Genomic DNA, 20,508 nt, shown 5'->3' on the forward strand with positions numbered 1-20,508 from the left:
TAACTCAAAAGCAAGCGCAATATATGAAAATATTTAATATGGGCATGTTTCCAAATTCAAATGTATAACATCACTTATTACATTCAGTTCAATCGATAGAGGTTTAAAGACGTAGTAACAAATTCAGTTTCTTGCCATCCTTTATTATAATCTCATGCGTGAAGCTTTTCTTTGTCTGTGGGTTTAAATATTGGTTTAAGGTAATTCACTGTTGTATGAATGATTTGTTTACTTCAAATAAAAGCTTCACCTTTCTCATCTCGGCTGTTCCCTCTGTTACTCGATCAATCCTCCCTCCCTCTCCATTTGGCCACACCATATCAAATTAAAACCGTCTTTCGCAGCCAAAATGATCATTCCATTACTTCTGTTTAAAGTGCTGTTATGACCCCGCTGGTTGTGTTGTGACACTCACCAGCAATCTTACAGTGACCATTTACGATACGATTGTTGGTTAAGAGACAGTGAGTTATGTACAGTGGGATTTGACTGCAAAAGTTAGTTGAAATATATCTGTAAATATACTATTGTTCCTTGTGGTATGCTTGAGACCTACGTACTGAAATGGTCAAAGAATGTAATTACCTGTATGTTATATCACCAATCACACAGCAAAAGTGTGCAGGAACAAAGGCTATGTTGTCCAATATCCACACAAAAGTACCGCTTAATGAAGCAATGTGATTGGCCATGCATTCTAAGTGGTATGCTATTGTGGATAAAGGAACATGGTAAACTGTACTACTAGCAGTATTGAGACTAAGATTATTCACAATAACCATCAAATGTCTGTCAACAATCCATGTGCTCTCCATACATACAGTGTTGTTCCCCCCCAAACACACGGAATGAAAGTATTTTACCAGCAAATGCAATCACATGACTATAAACTCACCATACACTCGTTGGAAATCATTTTTCTAAGTAACCGACTATACTCCAGACCAGTTTCTATGACATTCAGGATTGTTGTAAACATTGAAGCATGGGTACAAAGTAAAATGGATGTGCTCATGCAACAAGACAAATTGGTCAACAACAACAACACTTAAACAGCGCAGCATGAATCAAATCATCACCATCATAATTGCCTACATTTGAGCTGCATATAATACACACATCGGCATTATATGGATAACAACAGTTCCTAGGATCAGCTTTATGAATAAAACTAGGGGCATCAGTACAGTTGACAATCCTCTCCAGACCTTTGAACCCTCACACTGACAAATTCAGTCCCGATTTTCTTACCCTCTCCCTCCACCACTTCACTCCCACTCATGGACTTAAAGGCAATGGGTTGGTGTAATCAGGAGAAACAGGGAGTTTCAACAAGTGTTTACACCAGTCCATTCCTTTTAAATCCCTTACAAATGGAGAGATGGGAGGAGAATTGAAACTCAACCCACTGGACATGATCTTATAGTGTAGCTGTGTTGGGCTACCATTTGGTATTGTCTGACCTGTAGGGGAAATTCTGAAAAAAATATTCATAATCGACAATTAAAATATTTGGTGGTAATCAGAATGAGACATTTGACATACACACAGTAAAATCAAGATTTCAATACAGCCAACATTATCACACCGCCACCACATGAAAAATAGAGAGAATGATACAGAAATATGTGTGAAGAAATATTCAAATTACAGAATATTAAAATGGCTTGCTGTGTAAATACCTGCTCTGTCCATTTGTGAGAACACAACTAGGGTCCCTTGTGGTGAATCTAAGTATTGCAAGCAGCATGGAAACAGGAAAACATGTTTACAGTAAGCAACAACTATCTTTCCATATTAGACAGCACACAACAACAAAAAAACAAGGTGAACACAAGCAGCAGCAGCAGACAATGTAATATGATCTTACCTATACTAACACTTTGAGCTATTTTAACTTGCTTTTGGAGAGAGGCAAATGAAAACTCTATTTCCTACTATGGTGTGCAAGAGCCCGTGTTCAGAAACAACCCCTAGCCTCAACACCCTAGAATAGCTATAAGCCAGATGGGGAACATTACACCTTTACACCTTTACACCATTACACCATTACACCTGGCCTAGGTATACATATCCCAGGTGTACACACGTCTCTAGGGGGTAGGGGCTAAAGGCTGTTTACGGACAGAGCACAACAGTGCAAACGCAAATATACAAAAACGGGAACAAGGACGAAGAATTCAAAACAATGCAATGTTACATTATCAGCTATAGTAGCAATCCACCTGTTTTGGTCTGCTCAGATGTAGGATAAAACCTGTGTAAAAATTACCCTTCTGTGAAATATTACCTTGATAATCAAGGATTATTACACTAGAAATGGCAATGAATCTTCAATGCTCTGTATATATATATTGTAATAAACTGCAATATGTTGTATGTATATTCAAGTGACAACATTCTTAAGACCCAAGTTTGCGTAGTAACCAGTGCCTTTTCCGATAGAGCACATGGAATTTGGCCAACTTTTCAGTGACAGTGCATCATCATCATCATCATCATCATCAGGAAATATATAGTAAACAAAACAAAAGCAATCTATCCAGTGATTGACATATGTAAATATATATTCTACTATATCATAGCAGTAGGCGTGACAAGGCCCATGCCCCCTCCTGAGTCAGAGAAACTGGGGGGGTGCGTCTCAATCGTCTAAGGTGGCTCCCTGTACTCGTCTCCCTTCTTTTACCTACGACAAGACGAATGAAAGCAGCCTGTTTCACAGATCGGTTAAAATGACGGACAGGAATAAACTTTAGAGTATTGAGATGCACCCCCCTCCATAGAAGTCCCTGTTGGGGAACATTGGGCTGTAAAACGAGATAATCTGCGTTACCACGCAACGGTAACTATGGCACAAGGGATCAGTGCAAATATACAGCCTTTCATCTCTTCCGAGTAACATTCAATCTCTTTATCTTTTCCACCCTTACTTAATCTCAAAGTGGGGATAGGCCTGAGCTCTGGCTTACAGCATCATGGGGAGTGTGCAGGTGTGGAGAGGTGGAGTAGGTCATGAGAATGAACACAGATGCGGCCCCATTCCAAACCAACCACTTGACACTTTGCTGAGTGCTTCACTAAGCTCAGATGGGGATAGTTAGATGGGTGACCTGGTCTCAATGAATTCTCAGTGACCACAGGGAGGGAGAGTTACAATCAAGTCCTTTCAAATCTTGGGAGGGTAGAATAACAAAAGTGCTTAGTAAAAAGGGTCTGAGGTTGGGTTTGGAATTGGGCCACGGACAGGCAAAGAGGTACAGGGGGAAACAGGCAAAAGACACCAGAGGAGGAGGGACTTAAGAGAGACCATTCAAGCGCGAGCAGAGCCAGCGGCGGTCACCGTTGGCTCAGGCGAGTCTTGGGGGGCGGGGCTCTCTGCCTCAGAGGCGCTGGATTCGTCGTCGTCGTCCGTCTGCTCGGCGCTGTGGTAGAGCATCAGGGCCTGGGTCTTGTGGGTGATGGTGATTGTGCAGGGGCCCTGGGCCCACGGCTCCCCGTCCACCTGCATGGGCATACGGGAACTCTTCAACACCAACTGGGGGGAGGGAGAAGAGGGAGAGGGAAGGGAGAGAGAGAGAGAGAGAGAGAGATGGAAGGTTATGGTACAATTATGAGCTGTGTATTCAGTGGATATACCTAACCTACGTCAAAGTCTCCATCTGTATCCCCACAAGGAAGCATCTTCCTACGTCTCCTGCAAAACCAATAGTAAATCGAGCGAGTGGCACGTCCCTAGTTTATACAACCTCAGCCCACTCACCCTGACCGTGTGTGCCTGGCCCAGCCGTACCGGGTTGGCCAGCTTCACCTGGATCTGAGCACAGTGGAAGGAGCCAAACACGCCCACCACCTCCAGCAGACCATCATCCAACCTGGGGGTGAGATAGAGAGAGAAAGAGAGAGAGAGAGCATTAATTAGTCATTGAAAAATAATGAAGAACAGACTGTCTCCATGCTGTCAGTTGTGTAATCACTAACCCAGTGAAAACACACACAGACCCATCAGATTTGTCATAGGTTACATTGACATAGGTTATTGTTCAAATCTCTCCTACTCACCGAGTAGGGGGGTAGGGTTCGTCCCCCATGCCCTCCCACAGGCGGCAACCTCCGCCCCAGTAGCCGATGTTACACACTATGATGCCCTCCAGGCTGGGCAGTGCCACCCTCTCCCCATCCAGCTCCAGCTGTGGGGGAACACACACACAGACACACACACACACACACACACACACACACACACAGACAGACAGACAGACGGTTTGTGATCCCATCCACGGATTATGAAACACACACAGAATCCCTGAGTGAGTTCATTCCAAGGGCATGACATTTCCAAATCAACAGAACATTCTATTCCATCCCTCTACCACGCTCATCCAGGTTAAAGGTCCAGGCATAATAGACATGGGAGGTATCCTGGGGCTGGAGTGGAGTGTTTACGCACCTCAATCCGCTTATCCAGATCTTTGCATTCTTGAACTAAGCAATCTTTGGTGCCGTATAGGAAATACACAGCCTGGAGCAGAAGAACAGACAGTATGGGATTGTTAGAAAGGGGAAAGAAAGGCCAGAGACACAGAGGGAAAACTTTAAACTTCGAGGTTATGTTTGAGACTTACACGACTTAGTAGGGAATTGTGTTAAGCTTTCTTTCAAATAATAAAAATCACTAAAACTCAATTAAAATTCAATTCACTGATAAGAAAAACCAGTCAACAACTTAAAGGAATTTGCTTTCATTTGAGTGATGTTTTTTGACAAGGAACAAAAGGAGGTATGTCAGTTGGTATTAGATATTGATGCACACGACGACTGTACTCAAACAGCCACCCTGATTGCCCTCACATATATTCAAATTCAACCTCATTAACGTGTTTGCATATGTAAATCTATTCAAACGTATCAGCAGTGGACCAGGTGGCTCCTCTGACCTTGTTGATGATGCGGCTGGAGAAAATGGAGGGTGTCTTCTCACGGTGGGTGTGGAAGTTGAGCGCCATCAGAGCATCTGGACCCACTGAGAAATAGTTATTCATGGACAGAACCTGCAGAGAGAACACAGTCATGTCTGTTACAGATACAGGGAATTATCAATGTTTACAGTTCCCATAGCTCAGTTGGTTAGAATGTGCTGCTTCTAACACCAGAGTTAGAGACCACAAACACTGACAATATATACTCACTGATTATTATAGAAATATGATATATATACATCTATATGACAGATAACAACTGTGCAAATAACAACCTAAGATGCTAGCGTGGAGTGTGGAAATAACGTACCTTTGGCTTACGAAAGTAGAGGCCCTTTGATGCTACCTGCACTTTCCACCTGAGTCAGCAGGTAAAAAGACACATTGTCAAATTCACCCTAAAATGAACAATTACAGCTATGGAACTTTGAACTTGAGCCTTTGATTGGCTGCCCACCTGTCCATCTTGACCACCTCTGCGTCCAGGATGTTGCGGAGCACCTGTTCTACAGGGATCTCTCCGGCATAGCCCGCCCCCCAGCCCAGGGAGTTGGACAGGTCGTTACCTGTGCCCAGCGGCAGGATGGTCACCCTCGGGATGAACTGGTCCTGGCCCTGGCGATCAACAAACACACACATTTATATATGTATGTATGTATGTATGTATGTATGTATGTATGTACACACACACACACACACACACACACACACACACACACACACACACACACACACACACACACACACACACACACACACAGTCTCTCTCCCCTTTGTTGACACACAAACATTATAGTGACCCTCCAGGCCCTCTTTACCTTGAGCTTCATGGTGTCGATGGCGTCCAGCACCCAGCCCACGGTCCCGTCTCCCCCACAGACCAGCACCCTGACCCTCCCTGGTGGGAGCAGGGTACATAGCTGCAGGGCCTTAGAGGGTGGCAACTCTGACAGGTCAAACACCTGGGGAAGACAGAGGATGGGAGTGGAGGCGAGACGGGAAAGGGACGATGAAAGGAAAGGAGAGGAACAGGGAGAAGAGCGTGAGGCAGGAAGGGAGGGGAGGAAAGGGGAGTGGAAGACAGAGAAGGGAGAGAATCAAGAAGAGGCATCGTCTCAGAGCCTCAACAGTCTGTCTTGGTTTAGCAGTTACCGTAACAACAGTGGTTAGGGAGGCATGGTGTGGAATCCCCAAGTGTGCCCATACATACTATACAGCTTTGGAAACAGGCTAAAAGGCCTAGAAAATGGTGACAGACCTGGACAGGGTTGAGAACAGTCCGGAACTCTCCCAGCAGAGCTTCCCCCATGTTGTTGCCACTGCGAGTGTTAGCCAGGACCAGCACTGGTGTCCAGCTGCTCCCACAAGAAGCTGCCAGCTACAGGAACACACACACACACACACACACACACACACACACACACACACACACACACACACACACACACACACACACAATTGCAAAAATGACATTGACATGATGGGTGGACGCACGTTGATTGTAATTGTTTATGACAGCACTGACCACGACCCAAACAACCCCAGCCACAGCTAAGGATAGGGTTGAGGGTGTGGTCGCCTGATCCTAGCCATAGTGACATCTACTTCCAGCATCCTGAGTCATAACGTGACCTCTGACCTTGCTGTACTCGTCGGGGTGTCTGCGTCGGAGCTTGTTGACGTGGTGGAGGTAGTGAGGAGGGATGATGAGGCTCCGGAACTCTCCGAGGTCACAGTGTTCTCCGTCTGTCAGGCTGGACTTGCAGTCATCGTGCACAGTGGTCTGGCACCACACACACCTGGGGTGAGATGGACACACACGCGTGCACACACACACACACACACACACACACACACACACACACACACACACACACACACACACACACACAGCTATAGATTGTCACCATACATTGACATCCCTGCTGTCATCAGTAATTACTTTCAACACTTAATACTTAATCTTCATTCTGCCCCTATGACACAGAAAAGTGATTGACAATTCGCAAATGGCATCTAGACTACCCTCTCTCTTTCTCCCTTGTGTGCCAGAGACAGACATCACATAACAGACACACACACAGACAAAGACAGAGACACACACACACACACACACACACACACACACACACACACACACACACACACACACACACACACACAAAACAACCCATTAGGCTTAATCAAAGTGGAGATTAAACGCTATATCCCTCTGCCTGGGTTTCTCTCTAGCAGTGACAGTCACAGATTGACCCTAATCACAGGTGGCCTAAAGCAAGACATTACCTAAAGTCGCAGAGCTTGGGCTGGTCCCCGCATTGCTGTTTGCACACCACGCAGTAGCTGGCAAGGGGGACGTTTCCCCGGACCCAGCGATGCTCCAGCATCCCGTCCGTCCGAGCAGGCGCCATAATCTCCTTGCACACCAGGCTGCGGTCTGCCTGACGCAGGCATTGCTCGTCGGCGCATAGTCCGCAGCAGTCGCAGAAAGCCCCTTGCATAATGTGTTGGGAACATACGCAGCAGTATGTAGGCTTATTGAACAGGTCTGTGTAGTGCCATCCGTGCTTGCTCTTGCGGAAGAAGTCTTTCATGTGTATTTTCCGTTTAGAGCGTTGGGCACTGCACCACAATGTAATGACAACGGGCACTATCACCGCTAAAGTGGTCCAAAACAGGAGGGTCCACTCCTCCCGCGACCCCGCGTCGCTGTTCGCCCCGTCCCCCTCCATGTACATCCGAGGTGGATTGTTGTCAACGCGAATAAACAAAGTCAAATCATTGAATTACAACAGATTTAACTATGTCAACATACCGACCGTTGTTGTGCGCAGGACGCACGCATCATATCCATGCGACAACCTTCCTCGCAAAATGTTGCAAGACTACGTTGCTAGCTAGCTATAGATTATCGCATGTCAGTGTTGTCAGAAAAGCTTGTCGGCTAGCCAGATGGCTACTTCTTAGCTTGGCGCCTGATATGCTGTTCTGTTCACCCAGCTCACCTCTCCAGCGGCGACAGTCGACATACAAAAATCCACCCCCTGCCAAACATGGGGAACGCATGCACGATCTTCTTACAATATCAAAGAAACATTTCAATGTTAGCTCGATACGAAGACACCAACTCGAGTATACATAGAGATCAATCAAAACAAAAACTGTCCGACATCTATCTGCCACTGTCATCAGTTTTAACTGGCCAATACGCAGATACGGAAACAATGACGTAGTCTTTGCGTTCAGCATCTGACGCCCTACATTGGCAATCATCCCAAATTAATTAGACCGTTATGAAACACCATATACTAATATCTAACTCACTTTTTCATGAAAATAACAGAACTAGAAATGTAGCTTTGCTCAACAGAAACATACAACTTCAAAAAATTTGCTTTGTATTGGATCAGACAACCCAAACCCAAAAAGAAACTGTCAGAGTATTACATTCTGAGCTAAATGACAGGCCTATTACAGTAGTATGTATAATACCAAGGCTATGTATTCATTGTGTATGGCTGCAACAACTATATACCTACATTTAAATAAATCTTTTGATAACAGGGAACATCTGTCAGCTTGAGGTACAAACTGTTAAAACAGCCATATGGTCTAGTTTCCGAGAACACCCAGTACAAAAACGAAAACAGGCTCTGAAAAAAGACAGTGCTCTCGCCAAAGTAATTTTACGCCATCTGGTGGACATAATTAAGATTGCAATGTTGAACTGATAAATGACATCTGTATTACAGGATACAGACGTTCATAAAAGAAATTTCTAGTTTTGTTTCTCGGTTTACTGATCAAACTCAGGAAAAAATGCAAACACCGTTATAAAATCACATATGTATGCGAATTTGTCTCATGGAACTGCAAGGCGGAACATCGACACGAAACAGATGTTTTCTCAGATATGTGTTATTTTGACTTGAGATGATGAGGGTGAGATGACGTAACAGGAGAACTTACCCCCTTAGCTCCTCCAAACGGGGTCTCAGTGCAGAACTAGCGGACAGGACAAGGGGCCAAGATGAAGAAATTTGTGGCGTTTTTCCTATGTCTGGTCCTGTTGACCGTCTTCACAGGTAGGATCATATGAAGGCTAGTATTTTATTTTATTTTTAGAAAATGCATTCATTATTGGTGAGTGATTTGAGGGTTTTTTAATTCTCTATGAAAATCTCATTGCATTTTTTTTCAGAGCCTGGATGCATGCTGCAGTTTTAGTTTTCCAAAAATATGAATGCAATTATTAAGTAAATTATTAAGTAATTTGCTTGCTGAAATAATTACGAATAGATTATCAAGAGCAATAGCTGCTTAATTTAATTAAAACATGTATGCATTTTATTTATTACATAACAAATATTTGCACTGATAGTATAGTAGGCCTATGTTGCCCATTGTCAAAAATCAATTGGCCTAATTTGAAACGAAATGCACTTCTGCAGAATCCAGAGGTTGCATTAAAATGAAAATAAGATTGTTATTTGCCTACATAGAATAAGTTCAACTTAAACTCTATGCAGCATAAATGATATCCTACATTATGCTGATAAGAATCCCATTATATTACTATGTGAATTCCACCAATACATAAATGCAATTTAAAAACTATTGCAAAAAAGCTGCATACTCCACACTAAAGCCCTTACAACCAAGCCTCTCTTGTTGAGAAAGAATGAGAGAGAGATAGAGAAAGAGCGCTTGCCACGTCGCTGTGTGTGTAAGCTTGCCCTGTGCCTCCCTCTCCTCTATTGACAGAGCCAGCCAGGTTCATTTTCATACCCCCTCGAAGGTTGGCCTGTCTGGGGTCACGTGCTCCGCAGGCTGGGCCGGGGCTCCCTGGGGAGAGGGGGGTATGAATGGACACTTTGTTGCCTCCACCAAAACCCTGCCTCCTAATAGAATTCTGCGGGGAGACAGAGCGCTAACTCTGTAGAGACAGGGGTGTGTGTGTGTGTGTCTGTGTGTGTGTGTGTGTGTGTGTGTATGTGTGTGTGTGCGTGTGTGTGTGTGTGTGTGTGTGTATGTGTGTGTATGTAGAGGGGCTGGTGGGGAATGGGGGGTTAGATCCCTCAAGGCTGGCATTAGGGAATAAACAGTTTTTTTACATGGACTGACTAAACAAACCACAGCAGCCACAGACCATAAACGATGAGGGACGAGGGAACTGGTGAAAAAATGTTTTTTTTTGTAAATAGTCCATCCTTCAGAGATCCATGGTGTGTTTTGTGTCAGGTTTTCCCCCTTTTGTCTCTCAGTAACAGATACAAAGTCCTTGATGAGTCACACAGAGAGAGTGTCATATCGTTATCATAAAACAGTAGCTGTTGGGAGGGAGACATCGGGGGAATAGATGTTAGACTTTTGACCATTAAATTGAAAGGCTGAAAATGCAACGACTTTGTTTGTTTTTAGTTGTGTTTTTTTTAATGTTTTTGGTATAAAACATTCAAATAAAGTGAGAAGAAAGTAGGAAAAGAAAGAGTGAGGACTGGGGGTTATATAGCATAATGATGTTGTGCAATATTGTGAAATATTATTTATTTTCTCTATTTTCTATATCACAAGATAACTGCCAGTTTTGAAACTTGAAATTGATCTTTCCAAATAATGTCAGTAAGTGAAAGTTCATTCTCCTTCCCCAGATGCTAACCCAATCATCAAGGAGAGCTTCGCTAAGCAACTTCTCCGCAGCAAGAGGCAGAAGCCTGGCCATCCTGATGAGCCAATGAGAGTAAGGCTTCAAAGTTCAAAGGACTCTGATATGGATGCACTTGGTGGTGCAAACAGCATCATGATCAGAAGAGTTATTTCAAAATGGCTCACTTTGACTCATAACCTCTGTTTTGATTTGATTATGATGGCTTGACAGTAGAAATGAAACTGTTTTGGTATTACTGTAAGGTGTTTTCCTTCACTCACTCACTGCTCACTCTCTTTCTCTCTCTCCCCCCCCTTCTCTCTCTCTCTCTCTCTCTCTCTCCAGGAGCACTTGCTCCACATGCAGGTTCTGGATCAGCGGGCCCAGGAGACTAACCTGGAGAACTGGCTCAACCCTCATTGTAGCCCCCGCTGTGACAGAAACTACGGCCACCCCGTATAAACCCCGTCTAAACCCCCATCAACTCAGGTCTGTCCAATAACCACCCCCTCCACTCCAGCTTAGAGTGTGATGTTCCACATGACTGGTCTTCCACCCTGGTCTTGCATGGGGAGTCACAGGGTTGCACATTTAGCCTCTAGCCCAGCACTACAACGGGTCCAGAGGGTTCAGATTGATTGATTCTAGACTGGGACAGAAAAAAAAATGCATTCCAGTGATATTTCAGGACCAGTATTGAGAACCCACTGTCGCCACAGTTTCATGTGACATAGCTCTGTTGCATATGGTTAATGAAGAACATGGGACACAGTTGATTTATAATGCAAGTAGTTTTTGACTAAACATTTTTTTTGTTTGCTCTGTCTACAGGGGACTTGGTAAATGGTGTTGACGACAATGCTGATGACGATGACGATGATGATGACAAGAGGATGAAGATTAGAAGTGTACCGCTCTCACTCTACAGAGCCTCAGCCGGGACATCATGCTGGCCTCCAATAAAGAATATTGATGAATAACAGGGCATCAATGCAATAAGCTTATAAGAGCAACAGAGGCATATACACAATTTATATTATATTGAATTAACATTGTATCACAGCTGATTTTTTAGGGCTATTTTTGATAGCTACAGAGATTGAGAAATGATGCATTGTACTTTGTAAATGTTTAAAGACAGAATAAATTCAAGAAACAGTTAAATAAAGTGCATGTGTGCTGACAAATTGCTGCATTTTTTCTGGTTTCTATGAAATGGAATTTCTGAATAAATCTGCATCATCTGAGCTGAGGTAGCCTAAATGAAAATTGCTTAGAGTCATGCAGCTCTGGCTAAGGGACAAACGCAGTTCTTTCAATGAGCTCAACCAACTCAGCAACGAAAGAAGAACTCTCAAGAAGTTGTTTTTTCCCGATGTTGTCATAGGCGGTCAGTTGTGAGGTTGACCCCGCGCCTGACCCGCGGGTTACGGTTGCGGTCAGCTCTCACCGCTGACCCGGGGTTAGTATTGCAGTTTATTGGAGTTTGGGCAGTGAAACAGACAGCGCCCTCGGCCCTCCCCTCGAGTTCACGGTGTTCCTCCGCACTGGGCTGTTACTTCACCGCTCCAGTGGCGCTTCGGGACAGCAATGCTATGTTGACCACAATGAATAGCATAGGCTGAGAAGGAAAGGGGGAGAGATACTTTCAACCAAGCTACTTTCAACTTTCCTTCAGCAGGGTTTATGCACGGTTTTCTGGAACATATGAAGGGAGCGATGAATGCATTCAGATAAGCTAAACTTCGCGCTTTGAAGTCGCCTACAGTTTGTTCCTTATTTTTTTGCCATTTAAGCGAATCAATTTGGATCCTTCTTGGTTAATCGCGCATAAGAAGTTGATCAGATAAAAACGGCTATGTGGGCTATTTGTAGACATAGATTATCGACTATTCGTATAAGCCTATTGGCCGAGGAATTTATCGAAAGGTTTGTTGGTACAATTATTGATAACAATTGATCAATTCTGTTTGGACTACTTATTGAGCTTGGAAATCCACTAGTTTAGGCAAACACAATTATAGTAGGCAATGCGAGTCCGTTACCGCATCGTTTATTATGAATACATCTGAGGAAATATGGTTGCATCAATACAGTTGACCTTCTGGTATATATCATTATCCGTGTGTGACGCCTGGCCGTTATCGAATGACGTTACAAAACAGGCTGATAGATATGGACCTATTGTGCAATAGGCTAGGACTAACCGACAAAGAAAACAGACTATAACTGCTAAAAAACGAGAAATAATCTTTATTTGATCATTACCGGACCTCGAATTCTGACGACCAACGTACGCTAGATTTAGGCCTAGAGATTTTATCGTCGATATGTCTATAAGCAAGCTAGGATTGATAACTGTATAGGCCTACCAGTGATCTCCAAAAATAGATCGACACACAATCTTAAAGCTCTCGAATCGGTCCAGCCGAGTATTATGGGCCTATTGTAATTATTTAGGACTAATTAAACGAAAGGGTGAAGACAGGATATATGCCTATATTCTCAGTGATAACGCTAAATAATATTAACTATTATAATGCCAGTTATCACAATGCAATTATCAGCAGTCTCATTTTCCCATGCCTACACGGTCGTCTTTGTCAATGATAGGCCTAACCATGTGAAATCTTTAGCTATTCTCATAAATTAGCCTTTGATTTGCTCTCTTTGGTTTCTTACAGAGATACAGTTTTAGTAAGGCTTACTAACACAATGTAAGATCAAAACTTTAGTTCACTAAGATCCCTCTCAAAGTAAGCTATATAAAACTATTTATTCTTTCCCTCTTTCTGACATGCCACAAATATAGATTATAATAAAACAATTTAAAAGGGACATAATTTGAGAACGCATTCCTGAACATAGAAATAGATTCATTCGATTTATATGTTTCTGAATAGGCCTACTTTCTACAAAATGGTTATTAGTCTGAAATAGAATAAAATCTAAATGGGACAAAACAACAGTTTTTAAATGATAAGCCTTAGACAGAGAAGACAATCTTGGAGCACTCAAAACAGTTCGAACAAGTCATGACACAAAGATACACGGGAAAAATGGAACACGTTTTACTGGAAAGCGCTTCAAAAGCAAACTGACATGAGGTTAAGATCATCTTGTTACATTGAAAGCATTTACAGTATGCAATACAAATGTTAACGTGTATTACACGTCATGTAGACCTTATGTGATATAGCCTATAGCAATAGCAATACATTCTTCGACAACGATAGCATCATGGGACGCCAACAGGGACGCCATAACGTTCCCCAGTTGTTCAACAGCATTTATGGAACAAATGGAGAAATATAAGAAAATAACGATGTCCTCGCAACTACAGCTATCATTAGAAATGATATTAACTAATAATTTCAGAACATGTTGGTCAACAAGACATACAACTGATTAGTTTTTAGTTTTTTTTTTTATCCGAAAAAAAGTGCTTCACAAAGTTTTTTTTAATTAAAATATACTGAAATTAATAGGCCATCTAAAATCAACATGAACAATAGCCACATCATTGATCTTAATATATAGGCGTAGCCTACTTATAATTTCCCAGGATCCATTTGTTTCTGGTTAAATTGCGCAATCAAATCACAAACGATATCACGTTCTACCTCCAAACATTTGCAATTAGCTTGAGATAAAATAACGGCTTTCTCTGACAAACAATACCGTTAAATTTGAGAAGTGGATCATTTAGGCCTACCTAAAGCTCTGTACACAAGTAACCCGCTATACACACATGACGCATGCAACTTTTTCAAATAGCCTATGAGTGGTGAGAATAGCTTCATGGACTTCGTTTAATTTGGTCGTTACATTAAATATATGTCCAACTATATAATATATACACATGTAATCCTCTAATTAATTTGTTTTTATACATTACATACAAAATTTCAATGATAAATGTCATGACACTACAGAAAGCATGGACTTTTTCAAAATAATTTGATACAAGATTGAAATAAAGGGGAAGAAAGTGAAAGGGGTAAAATGCATTAATCATCTTTTGCCTTTGAAGAACCCTTGATCTGTGCTGCTCTCCTTAATAGTAACTGTCAAAAGGTTTGTCGTCACATCTGTGACCAGGACCTTCTCCACGTTCTTCAAACATGGCCTCCACTTTGTCTCCTCCTCCGCTTCCCCCAGAATCCTTGGCACAGGGACTTTAGCGACGAAGGAAGGCTTCTCCCTCTCTGACGGTACAAGCATCTCTGGCTGATAGAGGTTCTTTTTGGACAGGTGCTTTAGGTGTGGAGGAGACAGGTAGCTCGACGAGCTCTCCTTAGTCCTACAGCTCTGGGAATCCGAGCCTATTCTGTGTGAGTGCAAGCTCCTGTCTGAGGGCCTATAGTGGTGGTGTGCCTGTGAGCTCCCACCAGGGACAGCCCTGGTAAGCTTGTGGGAGTATCCCCGATCCTCCAGGTGCTGCTGCCTGTGTGCTAATTTAATCACTCTCATGGACTCAGACCCCCTCTCCTCTCCTCCAGACAGCCCCAGCTTGGCTAGCTTCAGTGGGCTGTAGCTCAGAGGCTCCTCTGCCCTCCTCTTGGGGGGCTCCGGGGCTGGAGCGCTGGAGGAGTTGTCCTTAAAGCGCAGTTTGGGTTTAGGCCCTCTCTTTTTGGGGGTGTGTACGAACCCATCTGGGCCTAGTGGCCTCTGGAGGACCGGGGGGCGGTTGTGCTCTCGGACCTGGGGATCTGGAGGTCTGACCCGGACGCTCTCCCCTCTGTTGACTGTGCTGGGGGGGAAGATGGTGGGGACTACAGCCCTCAAGCCCTCTCGAGCCCTGGGGGTGATGACTGGTTCTGGGGTGGGGTAGGTGACACGTATCCCCCTCACAGCCTCACTCCTGAACTCGTACGACTTGGCTTTGGCTTTAGCTTGAGCCTGAAGGGGTGACAAAAAAAACAACAGAAAACAGCCATGTTATAATTGAGGAATATATAGTTATTATCATCACAGAGGATTGACCATCAATAGAGCTGCAATCTGCAACATTGGTTAGTTGTCCCGCTGGTCTAATTTCAGTGAGGAGGAGTATCCCTTTGCCATTTTTAAACAGGTCAACTGGGATCATTTTATTAAAACGATCATTCCAGATGTATATATGAGAAGTGTATCAAAGTCCTTATAATCTATGTGCATTTAGAGAAATCAGAAAAACTTGAGACAATAATGAGTAAAATTGTGACAATAATGAAAGGGGATGAAATAACAGGATACCACAGACAAATTAACAACAACATTTTACGTGGATAAAAACTTAATGCAGGCCAGTGTACTCCCTAAAAATATAATGACTATTAGGCGACATTAGTTCATTAAAAATCTTGACAATTCCACTGTAGTTAGGCTAGATTATAAACTCAGTTTATACACAGCAAGGCCGCCATAGTAAGGAGAGATCCTGGTATTCTGGATAAACTGCAGGTCATTAAGCAATGTTCACGGTCGGCTCCCCAGAAAATCCGGGTGCGTTCGTTTGATGACGTCTTATTATTGTCAAATTTCATTCAAAACCAGCATCACGTAAACTCTGCGCGTCATCACATTTGTTTTAACGACAGTAAGCCTAACATTTCAAAGCTTAGCACTTAGCGAACCTGCCCTTCGCGAAAAGAAACGCGCTTAGTTACATTTTGTGTATTTGGTAAATTTGCGTATACTACCTGTCATGCTGACTATAAATCTGACAAATTACGAGATTCAAGTAAATTACCGATTTAAAGTAGCGCCCGATTACCTAATCAAAAGTTCAAAATACACCCAGCAGCATTTGAATACACAAAAAAGCTAGTGTCACGCAAACCTTGACATAGCCTACAGATCCTTTTCAATGTGCATGTAGAACGTGTCAGTGCATTAATGTTTCAGATGGAACGTATTCCAAAACATTCAAAACCTCCATGTATATACATTGCATCGCTCTATGTAAGTGGGTGGAGACTAAGCTGTAACGGAGGAATGTTTACATGCCAGATAGACACCGTGACTAATCGTGCAGTTAAAATTGCGGGCGGTCATAGTTTATTTTACATCATTGCATGCATGCGTACCCACTCACCTTCAGAAGGAAAGTCTTCGGTTTTGGTCCTCTCTTTTTGGGCCCAAAGAGTTCCCTTTCGCGCTCCCTGTAAAGGCAACGGACACCCATTTTGAGTAGGTCGCCTACCAAGGGAGCGAAGTGCAATCCACGGCATGTGAAGCATGCATTACATTTCTCCTGTACTGTCGTAGCATGCAATGTGCTAAAATCTAAACACAGGCCCACATCCATCCCCAGACACCTTACCTCTCCTCAAAAGCGACGAAGAGGCGGGAGTCCAAGATATTCTCCTCCGGTTCCCAAGTGCTATACCTATGTAGAAAATATGATTGTCACGATTCGTTTTCCATAACACTGGCTAGGAAGGCAAGCGTATGAGCTAAAGCTAACAGCTAACATTGCCAACGTGCTGAGTTTGTCACCAACCCAGATGTCTGCTCGGGCTACGACATTAGAGCAGCCAGCAAGCAAAAGCAAAACACAGGCAAGCGGACCCAGACAGACACAGCATTCGAGGTTCGCTTGCACTGACTCTGAGCAAAAAGGCATTCGGATAGGCAGGAGTTACATATTGCTCGTAAGGAACTTACTTTGGTGACCAGCCCTTCCATTTGACTAGGTATTCCATCCGACCCTGCGTGCCATCAGAAATAGAAAAGGAACACTTGGTCAGTGTCGTGTGGTGCGTAAATATAGGTTATGCATGCAGCGAAGGTAAAATGCAACGCTGTGTTTCACATACCCTCCTTATTCGCCGTTTGATGATAGATTCGGCTGCGAATACCCGCTCCCCGACAGCAGACAGTTCCATGTTTACTTCAATCTACCGTTAGCTTGGTGAACGCTAGCTAGATATTTTTCTCTCCCCACTCTCGCGGAGTGAATTCCAGACAGCCCATAATACACAGCACAGAAAGACGTCATCACATTTTTTTCAATGTGTTGCCAAGGAACCGCAGTCGGTGGAATCTTTTAGAGAGAGTCCATTGGCTTAGCCGTTGCTACGTGCCCGGGGTTGCTAAGTGAGGAGGAGGAGCGTCACTTCAGAAAATTCTTGAGGGGAAAATGGTGGCTTTACCGCGGTGGATCAATTACGCGCATATTCAGAGATCTTCGAAAACATATGTCGCCAGATATTAAACGCAGAACATGTGTTGACTGAACGTAAATAGAGCATGTAGGCAGTGTTTGCCCCTTCCCGATATGAGTGAAGGAAAAAACAGATTACAAGCGTGCAGACTTTTTACCAGCCGATGGCAACTGTCACAAAGACATAGGCCTAGTCTACACAATAAATGTAGCCTATATTTAGGCCCTATTAATTCTAATCAATTCATAAGACTAATTGTAGGCCACGAAATATGCAATAAAAACTAAAGTTGAGCCACGAGGGATCAAAATATGTGTCTTACACAAACTGAGTTGACAGGTCACTCACATGTCACATTGCATTTCATTAGGCTGTAGCGCTCACACTCAATATAATCTCTTGACAAATCAAGAAGATGCCTAACGTGTTTGTTTAGTGGATAGGCTACTCTAAAATACAAACTGTAGTAGGGTAACCTATGACAGACTCCATTCAGGGGGTGTTGGTGTTTGACTTCCGAAACCTTAACGAAAACAATCAATGTGAAGATATATAACCTAAGCAATACATTCTAAGAAGCTATGTACGCTTAATAGATATTTATCTAGGCCTATTTATTGGGCTTAGGCTATATGTAAGATTGGCCTAGAGGTAACTCCTACCTTATGTGTAGGCTATGTAACGGCTGTAGACCAAGGCAGAGGACTCAATCGCAAGACTCGGGACAAAAGCTTAATCCAAAAGAATAATCCTTTAATTCCAGAAAAAGAGTTCGGTACACAGGTAGACAATACGTAGGGAGACATATCTAAAATGGGGTAGGCAAGGCAGGGTATGGTAGTCAGTCAAATAGGAGGCGGATAATCCAACAGGCAAAAGACAACTCGGAAAAAAAACTAACAAAAATCTAAAAACAGGAAGACAAGCAATCACTAAGAAAATCACTGGGACGTTTTGACACTAAGGCAGAAAGACGAACTGGCCACCAGACAGAGGAAACACACAGACTAAATACACAGGGAATGATGATGATGAACAGGTGAATCCAATCAGGGCGGGATTCGACATCACACAGGCGGGAAACACACAAGGGCAGGTAATGAAGTGTCTGGAACGAGAAATAAGTTGAGAGACACAAACATAAACAGGGAACAATAAATGAATAACATGAAACAAAGACAAACAAACTAACGAACAAAACGAGACGTAACACTAGACCTTTGTTCAAAAGATGTCCTATGAAACTAGCCTTAACGTTGTGAAAAAGTTTAATGAAATTGGCCCTTTCCGAAAACGTTAGACGTCAACGCAAAGTGATTGTTTTTTTGATAGCTGAAAGTATATCGTCTAGTCACCTAATTAGTTTGGAAGGAAAAGCACACAAAAACGGAACCAAAAGTAGCCTAGGTTAAACCCATAAGATTGAACATCGGAAGTAACCCCATTCCACAATGAACAGCTCTGTAACACAATCAACACTATCCAACCAAGTGACAATTAGGCCTATCGATTTCGTCAAATCTATCAATTCAATTTCAAGCGTTAAATCCAGTCCTTTTAAAAGTATCATCACTCATAGACTCAAGACCTTAACTCTTGAAATATGAAAGAATTTGCTAACTTTCTCCACGACCTGCTTAAACAATCAGACACTTGAGTAATAAATCATGTCACCATGTTGTTTATAGAGCATAAATCAGTCAGCTACTGTGCGTATCCAAGTAGTTGGTTGCCGCAACAATTGGAGGGATATGCCTATTTGAAATAGGCACAGTCAACGAAACAAAACAATAACAACTAAATACTCACGTAATAATAAAGGCAACTAATGGTTGCCTAACAACACAATTAATGTAAGTGTAAGAATAATTATAAACAAGTAATTATTATAACATAAATAACAATGATTGAACGATAGATCTAGATAAATAGACTAAAATTATTTGGACAATTATTAGATAATAACAATAATATTATTATTATTGTTAATATTATAATTATTATTACTAATAATAACCTATTGTAGTTGCTATTATTTAATGTTACATATTATTATCAATATCATTAGATGTATTATCTCATCATTTATAAATAATTTAAAGATTGGAAGATTAGGTGGGTTGGATAAGAATAGGTGATGCTATTTTTTTTACCGAACCTTTAATTGTATTATTGTTTTAGTGTCTCAGCTCTTTTTTTTATTTTTATTTGTATTGAAAAAGTCAACTTTCACCCTGATCAACTGCCTGCACGTCGACCAAACTAAACGTTCTTTCAAAAATAAATCATGACAAGAAGACCTGACGGCATTGCATTTCATGTCGTTTATTTTCAATTGAAACTAAAGCAAACAATAAACGCTGAAGTATTTTAATCTATTTGCCAGCAAGTTACATTAGCCGTTTATTTCACAAAAACATTAATTCCGAAATCGATAACGGACAACAAGTCCCGAGGTCTAAAGGTCGACTGAGCCTATAATCTACGTAGTAAATGTAAAAAAAAATATTTAAGTGAAATCGTAAAACCCTGTCCAGAAACATCTCCTACACATTCACTTTCACGATATAGTTCATTGACATGTTGATGCGAGTTGAATTATGTATATATGGCTTATCTCAGGTCCAGAAGTCAGCCTTCAATGTGCCCATGCAGCATGGAGTAAAAGTACAACTATTTTCAAATGAGGCTACTTCTGCTGCATTAGGTATGTCCCTTCAAGACTTCTACA

At 42.5% G+C, this 20,508-nt stretch overlaps 3 protein-coding genes across 4 annotated transcripts; 1 reads left to right on the forward strand and 2 right to left on the reverse strand.

The window, feature by feature from the left end:
* Positions 1–17: 17 nt before the first annotated feature.
* Positions 18–8,154, reverse strand: dgke (diacylglycerol kinase, epsilon). Of its 2 annotated transcripts, XM_083693858.1 has the most exons (12): positions 7,266–8,154; positions 6,619–6,778; positions 6,238–6,357; positions 5,798–5,941; positions 5,437–5,594; positions 5,290–5,338; positions 4,938–5,051; positions 4,451–4,522; positions 4,063–4,190; positions 3,764–3,875; positions 3,311–3,538; positions 18–2,689 (listed from the first exon to the last, which is right to left on the reverse strand). In XM_083693858.1, exons 1-11 carry the CDS (start codon positions 7,715–7,717, stop codon positions 3,314–3,316), a joined length of 1,734 nt encoding a protein of 577 aa, XP_083549984.1. In that variant the 5' UTR covers positions 7,718–8,154; the 3' UTR covers positions 18–2,689; positions 3,311–3,313. The 2 variants fall into 2 exon arrangements, with proteins under 2 accessions (XP_083549984.1, XP_083549983.1); XM_083693857.1 differs by having other exon boundaries at positions 18–3,538.
* An 837-nt stretch (positions 8,155–8,991) lies between these two features.
* On the forward strand, positions 8,992–11,802 carry cUnh17orf67 (chromosome Un C17orf67 homolog). Its single transcript, XM_083693968.1, has 4 exons — positions 8,992–9,064; positions 10,631–10,719; positions 10,972–11,115; positions 11,458–11,802. The coding sequence occupies exons 1-3, from the start codon at positions 9,010–9,012 to the stop codon at positions 11,086–11,088; spliced, it is 261 nt and encodes an 86-aa protein (XP_083550094.1). The 5' UTR covers positions 8,992–9,009; the 3' UTR covers positions 11,089–11,115; positions 11,458–11,802.
* Positions 11,803–13,681: 1,879 nt separating this feature from the next.
* cbx8b (chromobox homolog 8b) lies at positions 13,682–17,566 on the reverse strand. The gene is made up of 5 exons (XM_083693464.1): positions 17,430–17,566; positions 17,278–17,321; positions 16,934–16,999; positions 16,706–16,772; positions 13,682–15,528 (listed from the first exon to the last, which is right to left on the reverse strand). The coding sequence occupies exons 1-5, from the start codon at positions 17,496–17,498 to the stop codon at positions 14,641–14,643; spliced, it is 1,134 nt and encodes a 377-aa protein (XP_083549590.1). The 5' UTR covers positions 17,499–17,566; the 3' UTR covers positions 13,682–14,640.
* Between the last annotated feature and the right edge of the window lie 2,942 nt (positions 17,567–20,508).

The sequence above is a fragment of the Argentina silus genome, assembly GCF_951799395.1.
Source record: "Argentina silus genome assembly, chromosome: 22".
Taxonomy (NCBI): Eukaryota; Metazoa; Chordata; class Actinopteri; order Argentiniformes; family Argentinidae; genus Argentina; species Argentina silus.

Excerpts from the sequence above, each read along its gene's own strand:
- dgke (XM_083693858.1), bottom strand. The coding sequence starts at position 7,717 with ATGTACATGGAGGGGGACGGGGCGAACAGCGACGCGGGGTCGCGGGAG. Across the intron at positions 5,942-6,237 it reads CTGTTCTCAACCCTGTCCAG|GTGTTTGACCTGTCAGAGTT; the intron begins GTCTGTCACCAT and ends TGTCTTCCCCAG. Across the intron at positions 3,876-4,062 it reads GAACCCTACCCCCCTACTCG|GTTGGATGATGGTCTGCTGG; the intron begins GTGAGTAGGAGA and ends TCTCACCCCCAG.
- cUnh17orf67 (XM_083693968.1), top strand. The coding sequence starts at position 9,010 with ATGAAGAAATTTGTGGCGTTTTTCCTATGTCTGGTCCTGTTGACCGTC. Across the intron at positions 9,065-10,630 it reads CCTGTTGACCGTCTTCACAG|ATGCTAACCCAATCATCAAG; the intron begins GTAGGATCATAT and ends CTCCTTCCCCAG. Across the intron at positions 10,720-10,971 it reads ATCCTGATGAGCCAATGAGA|GAGCACTTGCTCCACATGCA; the intron begins GTAAGGCTTCAA and ends CTCTCTCTCCAG.
- cbx8b (XM_083693464.1), bottom strand. The coding sequence starts at position 17,498 with ATGGAACTGTCTGCTGTCGGGGAGCGGGTATTCGCAGCCGAATCTATC. Across the intron at positions 17,322-17,429 it reads TCAAACGGCGAATAAGGAGG|GGTCGGATGGAATACCTAGT; the intron begins GTATGTGAAACA and ends GATGGCACGCAG. Across the intron at positions 16,773-16,933 it reads TTCGTCGCTTTTGAGGAGAG|GGAGCGCGAAAGGGAACTCT; the intron begins GTAAGGTGTCTG and ends TTGCCTTTACAG.